Source organism: Gambusia affinis, linkage group LG08 (assembly GCF_019740435.1).
Source record: "Gambusia affinis linkage group LG08, SWU_Gaff_1.0, whole genome shotgun sequence".
NCBI classification, from domain to species: domain Eukaryota; kingdom Metazoa; phylum Chordata; class Actinopteri; order Cyprinodontiformes; family Poeciliidae; genus Gambusia; species Gambusia affinis.
The window spans coordinates 16,185,572-16,201,044 of record NC_057875.1 but is presented as its reverse complement, the minus strand read 5'-3'; the positions used below and the strand labels follow the sequence as shown (position 1 = coordinate 16,201,044).

General features: G+C 41.3%; 3 protein-coding genes across 3 annotated transcripts; 2 read left to right on the top strand and 1 right to left on the bottom strand.

Moving 5' to 3' along the window:
- The first annotated feature begins 1,325 nt into the window (after positions 1-1,325).
- lrrc10 (leucine rich repeat containing 10) lies at positions 1,326-3,358 on the top strand. The gene is made up of 2 exons (XM_044123588.1): positions 1,326-1,513; positions 1,665-3,358. Exon 2 carries the CDS (start codon positions 1,810-1,812, stop codon positions 2,656-2,658), a length of 849 nt encoding a protein of 282 aa, XP_043979523.1. The 5' UTR covers positions 1,326-1,513; positions 1,665-1,809; the 3' UTR covers positions 2,659-3,358.
- Positions 3,359-5,018: 1,660 nt separating this feature from the next.
- On the bottom strand, positions 5,019-7,712 carry bscl2 (BSCL2 lipid droplet biogenesis associated, seipin). Its single transcript, XM_044123586.1, has one exon. It carries the CDS (start codon positions 7,710-7,712, stop codon positions 6,477-6,479), a length of 1,236 nt encoding a protein of 411 aa, XP_043979521.1. The 3' UTR covers positions 5,019-6,476.
- Positions 7,713-8,075: 363 nt separating this feature from the next.
- Positions 8,076-15,397, top strand: fnbp4 (formin binding protein 4). Its single transcript, XM_044123585.1, has 17 exons — positions 8,076-8,208; positions 8,622-8,693; positions 9,146-9,270; positions 9,469-9,643; positions 9,803-9,950; positions 10,052-10,157; positions 10,237-10,581; positions 10,893-11,085; positions 11,186-11,301; positions 11,384-11,488; positions 11,685-11,818; positions 12,798-12,958; positions 13,410-13,693; positions 13,777-13,891; positions 14,065-14,255; positions 14,623-14,780; positions 14,887-15,397. Exons 1-17 carry the CDS (start codon positions 8,085-8,087, stop codon positions 14,975-14,977), a joined length of 2,643 nt encoding a protein of 880 aa, XP_043979520.1. The 5' UTR covers positions 8,076-8,084; the 3' UTR covers positions 14,978-15,397.
- Positions 15,398-15,473: the final 76 nt, after the last annotated feature.

The window sequence follows — 15,473 nt, the reverse complement described above, 5'->3', positions numbered from 1 at the left end:
GCACATTTTCCTGGGAAAATTATTTTGTAATATCAGTGTGAAGTTGTCCCTCAGACCTTATACTGCAGCAGAATCAATAAGGCCATTTCAAAATACTTGATTTTAAATAAAAAAATTCCATAAGGAATCCCACTGAAGTGGATAAATGTATAAAATGTATTTTATTTAAACTTCACTTAAATTTGAAGGAACATTTTACATGACTATTGCTGATTTAACTTTATTCTCAGCTCATCAAATTAATCACAAATCATATTAAAATCTATTAAACATTGGGAGAACATTAAAAAAAAACATCATTTAAATTTTTACCTAAGAAGTAATCAGGGTAAAAAGCATTGATTTTTGTTACATAATTTTTAAGGATTTTATTGGCTCTAGTGGCCTTTATTTGATAGTAAATTGACAGGAAAGTGGATAGGGAGAAAGTCATGTGGCAAAGTTCACAGGCCAGGATTTGAACCCATGACATATAAAGAAAAAAATATATATATATATGGATAGATAGACAGGCAGGCAGGCAGGCCGGCAGATCTGTATATATTCACACTTCATCTGCATCAAAATGACCATGGAGTATTTCACGATCTTAGCAATGGCTCTGAGCGTTGAAATTTATGTTTGATGTGTGAACATTTTTAACTTGTGTTTCCACCCCTTTGTAAGACATCAGCAAATTGTGTTATTCCTCTCTGAGTTGTACCTCTTTTATTCCGCCTAACTGGAGGCAGGGAAGCTCTAAAAACAGTGTGCGATTGAGTGAAACCAGATGAAGGTCAAGTGGTAGCCCTTCTGATAAGGAAAATGAAATTCCTTTCCATTTTATCTTGTTGGAAAATAGCCCTAATGAAAGTATGCTAGATAGCATGGGACAGATCACACCTCAGGCAGACAGAGATGGCATGCGTGAAAACAAGAAGAAGTATTTGACTTCTCTGGAAAAAGAAACAAGAAACTATTGTCCCTTTTGAACTATATATATACCTAAATAGAAAATTAAATCAGTCATTATCTCGTTGAAGTAGGAATGCTCAATGTTTGTCTGCCAAACTTAGGAAATCCAATAGACTTCTGCACATCTTGTGATAACTTCAATTTTTGTGCTCAAGGAAACATTTTTTGAAACTCAAATATTTAGCTCAATTAAAGTAAACCTCTCATTCCATCTCAGTATAAGCTGCATCCGGATGTATTAGAGCAGCGCATGAATGTCTGTAATTTCTGCTCTTTCAAGCCACAAGGCCCCTCCCCATCTCTCACTCCCACTTCTGTCATCTTGCAGAAGAAGTGGGGAAAGTCATTAGGCACAGAAAGGGGAGGAGAGAGCAAGTGGTTGCTATAGCCATGAAAGTCAGGGCTGAGCTCCACGCCACAGAGAGCTGGTGAGAGGACACCACCAGGGAGTATCTGCACAGGGAGGACAATACATTTTCAGCTTATGAAGCTGAATAAACAAATGGCTGACTGTTGGAGATGCTAGGTGTCATGAATGAGGACTGAAAGACTTTGGAAAGTAGGTCTATGATGACATTTTATTGTTCTCAATGTGTCTGCTGATTTCTGCTGACGAAAAAATTTAACCAAATGTCTTTTTTTTTTTTGTTCATGTGATGTTACATTGTTCCAAAGAATCAAAAACTGATCCCACCTTTATTTGTTTGTAGAAAAGGTTCAATAAATCCAGATGAGCGTCGGTGAAGCTTTAACAAGATTCCATGAAATTCACTTAAAGATGACAACAACCATCTGGAGCACAGGCATTATTTCTTATCGACACAAAGTGGAGGATTTGAGAAAAAACTGAGAACGATGGGCAACGCCATGCGAGGAGTGATCGCCTTCATTCCCTCCGAACGCTGCCAGCGCTACTTGGTGGGAGACCTGAAGGAGATGCCTCTGGACCGAACCCTGGATCTGAGCGGCCATCAGCTGCGGCGGCTACCTGTCACCCTCTGCGTCTTTGATGAGTTGGTGAAGCTGTACCTGAGTGATAACAACCTCAGCAGCCTGCCTGCCGAACTGCAAGGCCTGAGGAATCTGCAGCTTCTCGCACTGGACTTTAACTGCTTTGAGGAGCTCCCAGCAGCCATATGTAGATTGCATCAACTCACTATCCTCTACCTGGGCAACAACAGGCTGCATCGCCTTCCCAGAGAACTAAGAGAGCTCAAGGAACTTAACACTCTGTGGTTGGAGACTAACTGCTTCACCGATTTTCCCAAGGTAGTTTGTGAGCTTACGAATCTTAAGACACTGCACTTTGGTTACAATCAAATACGCAGTTTGCCAAAAGACCTGAGGCGACTGGAGGAACTAAAAAGTATCTGGCTTGCCGGGAACCTCCTGACAGAGTTCCCTCCAGAGTTGCTTGAAATGCACTCTCTGGCTGTTGTCGATGTGGATAGGAATAAAATACGACAATTTCCAAACCTGTCTCACATGCAGGGTCTGAAACTTGTCATTTATGACCACAACCCCTGTGTTAATGCCCCTATAGTGGGTGAGGGCGTCAGAAGGGTGGGCCGCTGGGCTGACAATTCAGACGACGAACAGGAAGATGAGGGAACCAAAGGACAGAGTGAGGACACAACTGAGATAGCAGAGGTTCCCTCAGAGGAGAAGCAAAACAATTTAGGGTGTGAAAACCAGGCAACTTAAGTGGAGGCCGAAAAGCAGTCTGTCATGATAAGCATGCTTCCGCTGCTTGGCCAACATATAGTGACGGCGATTGCCTCAGAATAGTCCTAAATTACCTGCAAGAGAATTAATCACAATTTTGGAAGTGGAAAAGTTTTGTGTGCCTTAAAATATTAGGATCAATGGAGAAACACACAGTCACTGCTCGGTTTATTGGTAACAACTTCTGTCTTCGGAGCTGTCTTAATTTTTCCTATCATATATCAAACAATGTGTCTGAAACATTCCTCAGAGATTTTGGTCAATGTTGACATGACAGGCATCATGAAGTAAATTTTTCACTCTACAGATACGAAATGTACTCTTGTGGATCCAGATCTGGAGGACATTGAAGTACAGGGGACTTATTTCCTTATAAAAGAAATGTGTTGAGATGCTTTGAGTATTTTGACATGGTGCAACATCAAAATTATCGAAGTCTTTTTTTTTTCTTTTTTTTTTGCCAAAAGGGATTTGGCAAAAAAAAAAAAAAAAAATCACCACCTCATTTTCCAAAAGCTGTTTGAGGCAAAAAAACAAAACAACAACAACATAGGAAGGTTTCTGCGCACCAGCAAGTTGTCTTCACCAAGCTTAATTTGGTTGTTAATTGTGTTAACAAGCAATTAAAACTGTGTACCTAATAAAGTGGCTGGTGAGTACACATTGTTAATAATTCCAACAAATTAAACGTTTTAATGAGGAGGTTTGACTTCTTTTATTTTAAAGTGGAAGGCAGTATTTCAAATTATTTTAACAGTATTTATCACTGCAAGTTTGTAGTTTTTCTTGCAACATTGTCTGAGTTTGCAGGACAGCAATACATATTTTTCGATTAATCTAACTATGCGTGGTGCTGTGCCATCTTCTAGCTGAAAATCCAATCACAGTGATATTATCTCGACTTGCTTTGTGAAGGGGTTTAACTCAAAGATAGGAAGCACATAAAAATGAGTTTTATTTCTAAAATAACTTCTGTCCCTGCTGAGGCTAAAAAGAGTCTTCAGTACAAGTGATGGATAGTTTGAGTCGTAGACATTATCCAGGCGAATGCATAATTCATTTGAGAAATTAGGACTGTGGTTTGGAATGAAGGCCACTAATGGGGCTTAATATCGTCACCCAAGGCTTTGGGTTTTGAAGAGCCAATAAATGCATGTTTGTATTTCCTCATAGTGCCGGGAAATGTTGCCTAAATGGACATAAATGCCCCTCTGCACAATAGAATTTAATGTGTTTCAGACTTGCCTTTAATGAAGCACACAAAAAGACATTAAAAGGGCTACAAATCCTTCCTTAATCCAGGAGCGTAACCATTTAAAAGTTTAGGACATCTGTAATTCAACTTTTTTCTTAATTCTGTACTTATGTGGAAACTTTCAAAATATTTTCTTCTTTCAGCATGTGTTCTATTTGCAAACAAGACTTTAGCATGTAGCTGTATTATTGTTGAAGGAAATAAAATACACATTCTTTGCACTATTAAGACGTAGTTATATTACTATCAAAACCAACAGGCTGTTTGAAATTATTATTTTTGAACTTGATTCGTGTTTGCAAACTCTTTTTCTCTGTGTAAATAAAAAAAAAATGTTTGTCTATTTTGTATTTCCAAAGGGCCCTTTTTTTTTATCTGACCTTATAAAAAAATACACAGTTCAGACCGAAATTATTTGCTGTTATGAAAAGGTAAAGATTTGTGAAAGATACATGCACATAACATAGTGTGTCTGAAGTCAGAAACAGTTTGTATTCCTACACTACCTTCCACTTATTGGCTTCAATGGTAAAGATATAGAAAACCTAAAAATAAAGGTATCATTTTTAAAATGCAATAGCAAAATGTCACTCTGAATTTCTGGACTGGAAAATATCCCTTTAATAAAAATATTTTAATATAAAATCATGACCACAGTTATTTGGCTGAAAGCATCACAGGTCCTCGTGTAACAGTGGGAACCAGGTGGTTTTCCATGTGTTCATTATTTTCTGCTACACATTAACTCGTCAAACTGTTTGACGACTAAGTCAGTCTCATCTGGCCAAAGCACATGGTTACAGTTAATTTAGCAACTTCGCCAAAAACCAATGGCATGTAGATGACATCTACTTATTGCTATGGAAACAAGATGCCACCGTTTGATGCAGTTCTAACAGTGAGCTCATTCTTCCTCAATCCAATATCAGCTTGGGTCTTCATCCAACTTGTCTAAATCAAGGATGTTTTATAATACTTATAAAATATCATAAAGCATTAATAATTTATTTATTTTTTTTACAAATGCAACAAAAGTCTAAAAGAAAAACATGAAATAAAGAGATGGTTAATCTTTACACAAAGATGAGGTCACAAGCATATCTGTATTTATTTTCTTTGTTCAAACACATAAATAACATCTGTACATATTTGGAAAGATCCAACATATATGCAAATATCTTTGGTACAAAATCTTAACTCCAAAACCACAACTCAGAGTAACCATAAGAATGAAACCCAAAGTTTCCCTGACTAACGGGCTAAATACTTGAAGGCTTAGCCAGACAATCCCTGCGTCGCTTTTAGCAAGTGCGTCAACTTCAAAACTGTAACTTCACTTATCCCTGTTGTACTATAGTCTAATATTAAATATGCACACTACAATAAACACACAATAAACAAACATTATTTAAAATGGTCTGAGAATGATGGTGATAAAAACCAAGTGCCAAGTGGACTTTTGCAAAGACACGCAACAGGAATGGTGATCAAGTGCTGCTAAAGTACTTGAGCTTCAACTCACCAATTACACCGAGACAGAACTCTTATTTGTTTTGCAAAACAGAAAAAGTCCCAATTGCTCCCCTCACGCTGGACCAAACTTTTTACAGACAGTTGGTAACAACAAAGACGCTTTCTGTTGACTAAAGTTTCCAAATCAAATTGCTTTGAAAGAGCTTCTGTGAGCAAAAAATAAAATAAAAAATCACATGCACTGAATCATTTTGTTTCAGCCGCATGCCATCGACACTAAACAGGGTCGGATTTCTAAAAGCATTTCAGTTGAACTTATAGAGGAATATTGTGATTTCAGAAAATACAAAGATGAACTAATTGGTCAGAGATTGGAAAAAAAAAGAAGATTTTAATTGATAATTAGCAGATGAAATACTAAAACTACTACTTTTCTTTCCTATTACTAAATGCATTGGGATTTCTATAATTTTAGTCAATAAATGCAGCAACTACCAGCTTATGCTTTGCACTTCTCTTTGTGTTTTGTAAAAATCAGATAGATGTTAAACATTCCTTCATGCACAAGTCTGAATAATTGTGTCATTTCAAGGTGCCAGGGAAACTACAGCACACATTTTTCTCTTCTACGCATTATAATACTTAGAAAACCAAATTGGTCAAATTCTGAACTGAGCTTTGCAGACTTCAAAGCAAACAGAAATCAAGGTCAGCCAGGAAAAGCCAGATCAGTGCACCTCCGGAAAACACTTTAATCCAGAGATAAAAAGCAAGCAGGGTTAGTCACTTAAAAGGGTGACGTGCCAGGAATGTAACGCCTCCTGAACGGCAACTCAAATACCACAAACATGTAAACTGTAACAGTGTTGCAACAAAAACAAAGACGTAAACAAACTGAAACAGACGCAAGACCATAAGACACAACGCCAACTAAAGCAAGATGAGTCAAATAGTTTAACTTACTTTTATCAGTCTGTTTTAGTCTGTTTACTGTTTGCTTTAGTCTACTTCTATATTTCTGCATTCAACGTGCTAAAGAGGATATGCAACATTACAGTTATTTTATGGTTTAGAGACTCATCCAAGGTCCAGGTCTGTGACGAACAGCTGTCTCCCCAGTCTGAGACTGAAAGCTGCCATTCAACTCGTTTGACCCATCGGTTTCCACAGGTCCCTCAGAATCAAGAGACTCTTCTTGCTGTGTTTGGGTAGCTTCAGCCCCAGAGGCTTCTGGGATTACAGAGGGGCTCTCTGGGGAAGACTCTGATACAACGCCGATTCCCTGGAAATCACACGCCCCACTTATCGAGCCAATCACGGTAGGAGTGTTGAGCTCTTTCTGGGAGTTTTCCCTTTCCATGCGCTTCCGAGCCTCCTCCCTCCGCCTTTGCATCCGGGTGTTGTCTCCCATCATGACCCTGACTCTGACCTGGTCTGGAGGCCAGAGCCCGCCCCACATGAACTGCAGGTATCCAAACAGCGCAATGACGCTGAGGAAGGCAAAGTTGGTGGCCACTCCGATCACTGCCGACATCAGGGGGAAGTTGTACAAAAGGTACCGTATACCAGTGAAGTAGGCGTGGATGCGGAGCTGCGCTGAGTAGATCTGAATCCGCCTTGAGTGGATCTCAATGACTGCACCCACAGTGGGGTGATAGGCATTCGTCTTGTAATCGGGGTAGAGCTCCACTTCTATGAGCTGCTTCTGCTCAGCCATCCCAGTCAGGAGGAGAGGAGAGAAGAATAAAGTGCTCAGGGTTTGCAGGAGGCTGGAGCGGAAATGCAGCATCGTTGATCGTCCCACCGACGAGACAGTCGTCCCGCCTTTGGTATAACAGGACATCTTGATCATGAACATTCCCAGCTGTTCGTTCACTGGAGACTCCGGCATCTCCAACTCGATAGACACCCTGTAAGGCTGGCCATTGGCCATCACCTGGTCTCTGTCATTCTTCAGGAAAGATATGTTGGCTGTGGGGAAGGAGCACAGACCTGACTCTGTAGCATCACAATCAGAGGTGTAGTAGAAGTGCACGGGGGTGGAGAAGCTCACAGTGGGCATGTAGGAGTAGTAGAAGCTCCCGTAGAGAAATATGGACACCCACAGCAGCAGGCATAGGGTGCAGAAGAGGATGGCGGCCTGAAATAGTGTCCTTCGGGCTTTGTGGAAAGTCACAAATGCCACATCCTGCAACCAGTGGAGGAGCGGCCCCATCGCTCCCCCCATCGTGTCTGATCGGACTGCTGATCCTCTTCGGGGCCCCGTGGATTGCTGCCTCTGTGGTGGATCGCTATGTTCTTGCATTAGTGGGTGGCTCCGATCCGAAACTGTAAAATCGAATACCTTGACATCCCATGCCGACTTTGTTCAACTAGCTTCATCCTCAGAGTCCGAGTGCTAATAATCTAGACACGTTGTTGGTACACATGGCAACAGGAGACACTAATTTGTCGTCGAACATGGTAATAATTTGATCCATTTCCACAGTGGACGCTTTCTGCAGTTAGCCGCACTAGCTGCTCAGCTTCCGATGCAGTTATACAAAAGTGATTATGTGACCCGGACGTTAATACATCTCGAGCGGATGTACTTCTTCCTTTGTGTCGGCCTTGAGTTGATGCCGTTCAGCTTCTACGGTCGACGCCAAAGAAGCAGTCCCGTTCAATAGACACATTAATGGGGAAGAAAAGCCGCATCGCAGGAGGAGCCGTGGGTCGAAGGACGATTCTGCAACTTTCTCCACCTGGACATCGCGGCGGAAATACCGGAGAGAGAGAAGAAGCGCCGTCGGGATCTGATGGTAATTTTCCTAGCATGTTAGCGGGGAAACCCAACTCAAGGCTAAAAGAACGAAGCCTGTAAATTAAAACACAAAATTACTCAAACTCGATGCATTTTTGTTGCTAATTAACGCTTAGTGTCACATAGTATGTTTTGTTCTGTATTAAAACGTCTAATTCTAGGGATTTATTTGCACAGCTAGCATGCTAATCTAATGTTAGCGGCTAACTGTGCTGGTTCACGCTCATTGGTAGGCCATTGGTGTATATATCAATCTCAGGGAACCCAGATTTAAAAAAACAACATTGTACCGTCAATGGAGCAAAGTAGATTGAGTTGTAGATGCTGTTTTATTGATTAGCTGTTAGCTAGCCAGTCTACTAGCGACTAACGTGGTTTACTGTGTGCTGTTTTTCTGCCTCTTCCGTGCAGATGAACAAGACGGCGATGGGCACAGATTTGTTAAACGGACAAGCATGAAAGCGCCAACAGTAAAAGCCACAGGTGAGTTTAATTGCTTTAATCTGAGTAACTTAATACTTAGTTATATTTCTTGGACTAAAAATAACATTCCTGGTTGAACAATGACAGAGATTAAGTTCAAAAAGATGAAATTACAGATCATACAGTTTTTCTCTCAAATATTGCGCTGTTTTTTTTTATTTACAGTGCAATTCTGCTCAGTTTCCTTTGGGTCCTGCTATGTTATATCATCATTTGATATATTTTGATATATCATCAAATAATATATAATTTAATTTCTTATGGTTTATTGTATCTATCATACAATAAGCCATACTAATAAGCCATGGCTTATTGTATGGTAAAATGCTCAATTTTGTAAGAATAATAAATAAATATGCCGAAATTTTCAGGCACATGATCTGTTTGTCTGCTTGTAGCTTTTGCAGATGGTTCTCTTGTAGTAAGATATTCTGTTTTTCATTCTGACATAGAAGGTTTGTCGTTGCTTGGAGCCTATGAAGACAGCGATGAAGAAGATGGTGGAAGCCGTTCAGCTTCAAATTCTCAACACAACCAGCCAGCAGACATCGACAGTACCCTGGCCAATTTCATGGCTGTGAGTGTATATATATCCGAAATCATAACTATAAATTGAATCGTTTTTTTCTTTTAATAGCCTTTAAATTTAGTAAGACATTCTCTTTAGTTCTCTGATTAAAGATAAGTTCCACAAATTTATGAAATTTTTAAGAAGGGCATGATGTCTTTTGTATTGCTTAGTAGCTCTGTTTCTACTGTTTTTTTCCCACTTCAGGAGATCGATGCCATCACAACTCAGCCAGCTGCAGACGACGCAGCGGCTCCTGCCTCCGTTTCCAATGCCAACCCGCCTCGACCTGAGGTTAAAGCTCAGCAGCAATCTGCGCTGGATGGTCATGATCAACAGAGCACAGAGTTTGAGTACAATACGCAGTACTCCCTAGCCGGAGGTAGAAACCACCTTGTGATGAATTCCTCTCCATAGGCAGCATTTAGATACAGTAGTGCCCCCGATCTATCTATGCTACCACCAGATTGGTACCCAACCAATAAATTATTCTGTCAACAATTTCAAAACAGCCCAACATGTGCATAATTTTGTATTCCAGTGGGTGTGGAGATGGGAGACTGGCAGGAAGTTTGGGATGAGAACTCTGGCTGCTATTACTACTGGAACACTCTGACTAATGAAGTGTCCTGGGAGCTGCCACACTATTTAGCTGATCAGGTGCAAAGTCTGGGACATTATGAAAACAGGTAAAACTAAAAGAAAAGGCCTTTTTTTTCTCTTCTTTTTTTTTTTACTGTTATCATCAGTGTAGTTGTCTTTGAAGATAATGCTAGCTTTCTCCTTGTAGCACCAGTGTGAATGGGAATGGCACATCCGGTGCAGGTTATTATGCAGAAGAAAATGCTGCAGCAGCTGCTGCTGCTTCATCCGCTTCAAAAGACACAAAAGCGAAGGCAAGTGTTGTTTAGATTGTCAGTTTTACATTAATCCTTCAAAGTTTATAACTATGATCTCTGCATTTGATGTCAACAGGAGATTGTAGAGAGTGTTGTAGCTCTGACAAGTGAAGAGGAGGAGCGTCAGGGAGTGGCTGCCTCTCTACTTGGTCCACTGATTCCTTCAGAGGTGAAAGAAGCAGAGGAAAAATGGAGGAAAAGACTGCTGAAGGGATTAGATGAGACGGAGAACAGTTTGGATTCTGATGGGGAAGTTGCTAAGCCTGTAGGATCTCCCACTATACCCTTTCTGGAATCAGACTCGAACCTCGCAGTACAGAAAGATGTTCCTACTAAGAAGCTGTCAGGAGACCAATCAGATGCTGAAGAGGAGGCAGAGGAGGACACAGTCGAACTGGAACTGGCTCTAGAAAGGAAAAAAGTAAGTTTTGCAGGAATTGCGAGTTTAAAGCTGTCTTTATTTTCACCACCAGACTTCTTGCATTAAGAAGCAGACACTGCACTGCTGCTATTGATCTGTGGTGCTTCTACTGAATATTTCACCTCAGGAAAAGCCTAAAGAAAGATGGAGAAACTTGATAAATACAATTGATAGTCTTGCATTACTTTTTAAAACAATTTCCTGGATTTTTTTTCTCTTCTATCTTTACACCATGATTCCCTTGTGATTATTAGCCAAGTCTGCAACCAATGGTTTGCCTAATGTAACTCGCCATTATTACTCGTTTTTAGGCAGAGCTTCGGGCACTCGAAGAGGGTGACGGGAGCGCAGGGGGCTCCAGTCCCATGTCAGAGACCAGCCAAGATGCTGCAGGATCACGTGGGGCTCTGCTGAAGAAGAACCGCTGGAAGGCCGTCTTTCCAAGTGTCGCCAGCCCCGATTCTAACAGCAGAGGCTCAGACTTCCAGGACAACGCAGAGACGAGTGGGTTAAAATTTTTATTCGGACATAACATCACCTTAGTGTATTTTAATTTGAATTTAGAAAATCTCACTTAGAACATTTGCTCATCTGTGCCTTTTAGCTCTGCCTAAAACCGAAAGTGTTGTTGAAGGAGAAGTAAAGGAAACTGACAATTCAGAGGAGACAGGGGTTTCAAAACTTCCCAACAAGGACGAGGTAGAGACCCCTGAGCTAAAGGTGAGTTTAACATTCTCATTAAGGTCATATAAATATAATTTTGTTGGTGCATCTCGGCATGTATTAATGCTAAAATATGCAGTTTCAGATTGGAGAACTAGCAAACACCCTAACTAGCAAGATGGAGTTCCTGGGGATAAACAAGAAGACCATCTCAAACTTTCACCTGCTCCTGCTGCAAACCGAGGTGAGAAATGGTCCATGTTCCGGCTCTCAGCTGTGACCTCTGAAATATTTAGCACGTTCTGTCATTAATTTTGCACAAGCGTGTATCAGATTTTAATATTTGAACTCCTCATAATAATCCATCACTGGATGTACTTCTATGGAAACCCACTGCAATTACTTCTTTCTCATCTTTCCTGTGGCGCTTCTTTTTTTAGACACGGATTGCTGATTGGAGGGAAGGTGCTCTGAACGGGGCCTATCTTCGACGCAAGCTGCAGGAAGCTGCTGAACACATAAAATATTATGAACTTAACGCCACCCCTAAAGGCTGGTCCTGCCACTGGGACAGGTACGCGCTCCTTACCTTTCACATCTATAACCTCCCTCGTCCCCCAGAAATCTTGCGCTGTCACAACAGCCGCCTCACTGCCCCGCTCTATGCCGAGGTTGCAGCCTTTGTAACATGACTTGGGGGGAGAAACTTAACCTGTCCGAGTGGATTACCAGAAATAGACTTCAGGTTTCTGTGGTACAAACCTTAAGGGAGCATCCGCTCTGAGCCACCCTGCTTCCTGTTAACTGGAGCTCCCACAGAGAGGACTCCATGTCCCAGTTACTGACTGCTCAGCCCGATTCTGGGTTCATTCGGTGAAACATTTGGGAGGGGGTTTATGTTAGGGGGGGAGGTTGGTTTCGTGGGAGAGCTTTGCACTTTACAGGACTACGACTCCCATGATGCAAAGCAGACAGAGTGAGGCCCGGGGAGCGACGAGTGTCATGCATCAAAGTGTGAAGATGGAGCAATGACGGGAATCCAGAAGGTCAGACCAACTCTATTTTATCTGTCTTCCTGTTTTTCATATATTATTTTGAATCTTTTTTTTTTGTTGTTGTTGTTATTATTAATGTAAAATGAATGGATTGTGTGATTTGTTATTTCTTGATGTGTGATAGCTGAACATGATAATGGTGTTTCCTCCCTGGTTTGTTCCTGAATCTGGGAGGGAATGATTGTCTAAAACAGAGCAAATGTGACAACCATGATGTGAGCTGCTGAAAGCTACTTTCGGGACCTAGAGATGATTTGTTTTACATTATTTATTCTTTAAAGCAAGGTGGGTCCTCTATCCACACCCATATCGACACCACAATTGGGCCCTTCTCCTGGATGGCAACCATTGCTGTCCATTGCAAACATTCCTGCTCCCTGTTGTTGCCATTTTGCCTACTTCCTTGCCCCACCGTCACAGGGTGATCATGCCGCTCTGCCAGTTTCAAGGACAGCGGTTGAGACGGTTGTTTTCTATGTCTGTTGTTCCATTCTTCAGAGAGCACAGGCGGTATTTCTATGTGAGGGACCGGACTGGTGCCTCCCAGTGGGAGTTTCCAACAGAGGAGGACAAGACGGAGGACCCAGTAGACACTCCAAGTACACAGAATCTGAACCAAGAGGAGACAAAAACATCTGGACCAGCTGGTGGGGCTACAGGTCAGCATTGGCAAAGCATCTAAAGCTGTAGAGTTCTGTGCTTGTATTCGCTACTCGAGTATTTTTATTGTGGAACATATAAAATGTTTTAGCTTTTTCTACATTAGGAAAACCTAAAGATTCTGTTAATGTTATTTAAATAACAGCACTGTACCACACTGCCATATTACGGCTGCAACTAGCAACAATTAATCAATCATTGTGACGATTAATCGGATATAAGGTTGGCTCATTCTGCAGATTTTTCATTTAACCACTTAAGTCTTTTTTGTATATGCAATATTAGAAATACATTTAAAAATACCAATAAATAATTTAAATTATTTTAAATTGTTCTGCATGTACATCAAATGAACATCAAAGTTTATCTGCCTTCATTCAATCAGTAGCTTTAAACAACTATGACGTCTCCACCTGACTTCTGTTTGTTTCCACCCTCACTTTTCAACAGAATTCTCGTCTGCTGCTCCACCTCCGCCTCCTCCTCAGCCCAGTGCGTCCTCCTTCTGGTCCCCGTCCCAGCCGCCCCTTCCCAACAGCCCTCCTCCACCCTCCAACGACCCTCCGCCACCTCCCCTCCCTCCAGAGTCACCCCCACCCCCTCCACCACCTCCTGACAGCGATGGAGAGATCATGGAGGTTGAGATGGATGTGGACGACGACAACGAAGAGGAGCCCCCCGCTCCTGGAACGGAGGAGGACGGCAGCGGGAGGTGTGGCTCTGTCAACATGAAGGTGAAGGAGCAATCACTTGTTTTTTTTTATAAACTAGTTTACATCTGATAACTAAATAACCTGTTCTTTTTGTCTTGATACAGATCGTAGAGTCAGCTCCTTTTGGAAAGGGCCTGAAACGGAAAGCTGGTCAGGGGAGTAAAACTGTTACCATTGGCAGCAGTCCCATTCTTTACACTCAGGCTCCAGTTCCTGCAGGTAAACGCAATACAAATCCTCCACAGTATTTCTCCTTTTTTATTCTTTTTCAACTTTTTAAAATTTTAATGTAATTTCCGATTAGTGCAGTCATTTCAAACAACTCGGCAAAAAATCCTTGGGTACCATTCGTCTTTATTCAGCTGAGACCTGAGGTTTTTCATTTTCTGCAGCACCTCTAATGCCAGCAGCAGCCTACTGGGGTATTCCGGCTGTGGCAGCCCCTATCCCATGCGAACCTCCAGCCCCCCCTGTACCAGTGCTACCTCCTCAGCCACCGCTGCCTCCCTCCCAGCCAGCTTTTGAACCTGATGCAGCCAAACCTTTACCTGCAGACAAGACCAAGAAAACAAAAAAGGATAAGGTTGGTGTTGGGGGGTAGGGAGGAGAAATTGTTCACACTTCCCATCAAATTAAAAACTTGCATCTTGAACTAAGAGCTTTCATTCGTCCATCTGTTTGTTAATCTGTGCATATATCTATTATTCATCTACTTGTTTTACTGTTTATCCATCCATTCATTTATCAGGGCATTCATTCACTCATAAGCTAATCCATCCATCTAAATGTTTGTTTGGCCTTTTTTACGTATGTCTTGCTCATTTTACCATCAGTTTGTCCATCCTGTTGTCTGCTCATCCATCTGTGTTTTTGGTAAATTGTAATTTTGACTATTTTGTTTTCTACCCATTATCCTGACTTTTCCATTTTTTATTTATTTGTTTCTGTAGCCAAAGAAAAGTAAGACAAAGATGCCTTCACTGGTGAAAAAGTGGCAGAGCATTCAAAAAGAGTTAGATGAGGAAGAGAAGAGCAGCTCCAGTGACGAAGACAGAGATCTGCTCAACAAGAAAAACATTGAGGAGTGGAAACATCAGCAGCTCATGACGTATGTTTCTGTGTTACCATGAGCTTCAATCAGTGCTTTTAAATAGTTTTTCTTCTCTTGTGCTTTTAGGTGGTTGTTTTAATGCTCGTTTTTCTTAATTTTCAAGGGGAAAAGCTTCAAAAAATGCCAACTTTGAGGCACTACCAGAGGACTGGCGGGACCGGTTGAAGAAAAGGAAGTTGACGAACAGCACGTAACAGCTGCCGATTCCCACACGCTGCCCAGGCCGTGTTTGTAAATCCGCTCCTACCTATACCATAAGAACATCCCTCTGACAAGATGCAGATTTGTTTTACTATCAGTGGAGTTTCTTAACTGTTCTATGTTCATATGAGACATTTTGAAGCCCTTGTATGGCAGGCCATTCTCATCAAGGGGGTTTGAATGTCTTGTTTTTGTACTAGATCTGTAAATGTGCCAAACGTGCTAAGGTAATAGGTTCTCCTTTTTATATAGTCGCAGCTCAGATGTCCACCAGTTTGTTTGGAAGAATTGTCTATTTTAAAGTGTGTTTTTACTTGGGGAAGGAAGGAACGGGCCAAATTTGTGAGATGGGGAGGGATTGTCCCTGGACTTGTAAATTTTGTAAAAAGTTATTAAAGTTTTTTTTTTTTTTTTCAAAACTGTTGCTGTTTATTAAAAAGACTGGCCTTTTATTATAATTAATGTGAACAGAAGATGCCGAAAGTTTGG

Bases quoted from the DNA above. Each gene is read 5' to 3' on its own strand.
- lrrc10 (XM_044123588.1), top strand. From the start codon at position 1,810: ATGGGCAACGCCATGCGAGGAGTGATCGCCTTCATTCCCTCCGAACGC.
- bscl2 (XM_044123586.1), bottom strand. From the start codon at position 7,712: ATGCAAGAACATAGCGATCCACCACAGAGGCAGCAATCCACGGGGCCC.
- fnbp4 (XM_044123585.1), top strand. From the start codon at position 8,085: ATGGGGAAGAAAAGCCGCATCGCAGGAGGAGCCGTGGGTCGAAGGACG. The intron at 9,271-9,468 runs GTGAGTGTATAT...TTCCCACTTCAG, and splicing joins CCCTGGCCAATTTCATGGCT to GAGATCGATGCCATCACAAC. The intron at 11,489-11,684 runs GTGAGAAATGGT...TTCTTTTTTTAG, and splicing joins TGCTCCTGCTGCAAACCGAG to ACACGGATTGCTGATTGGAG.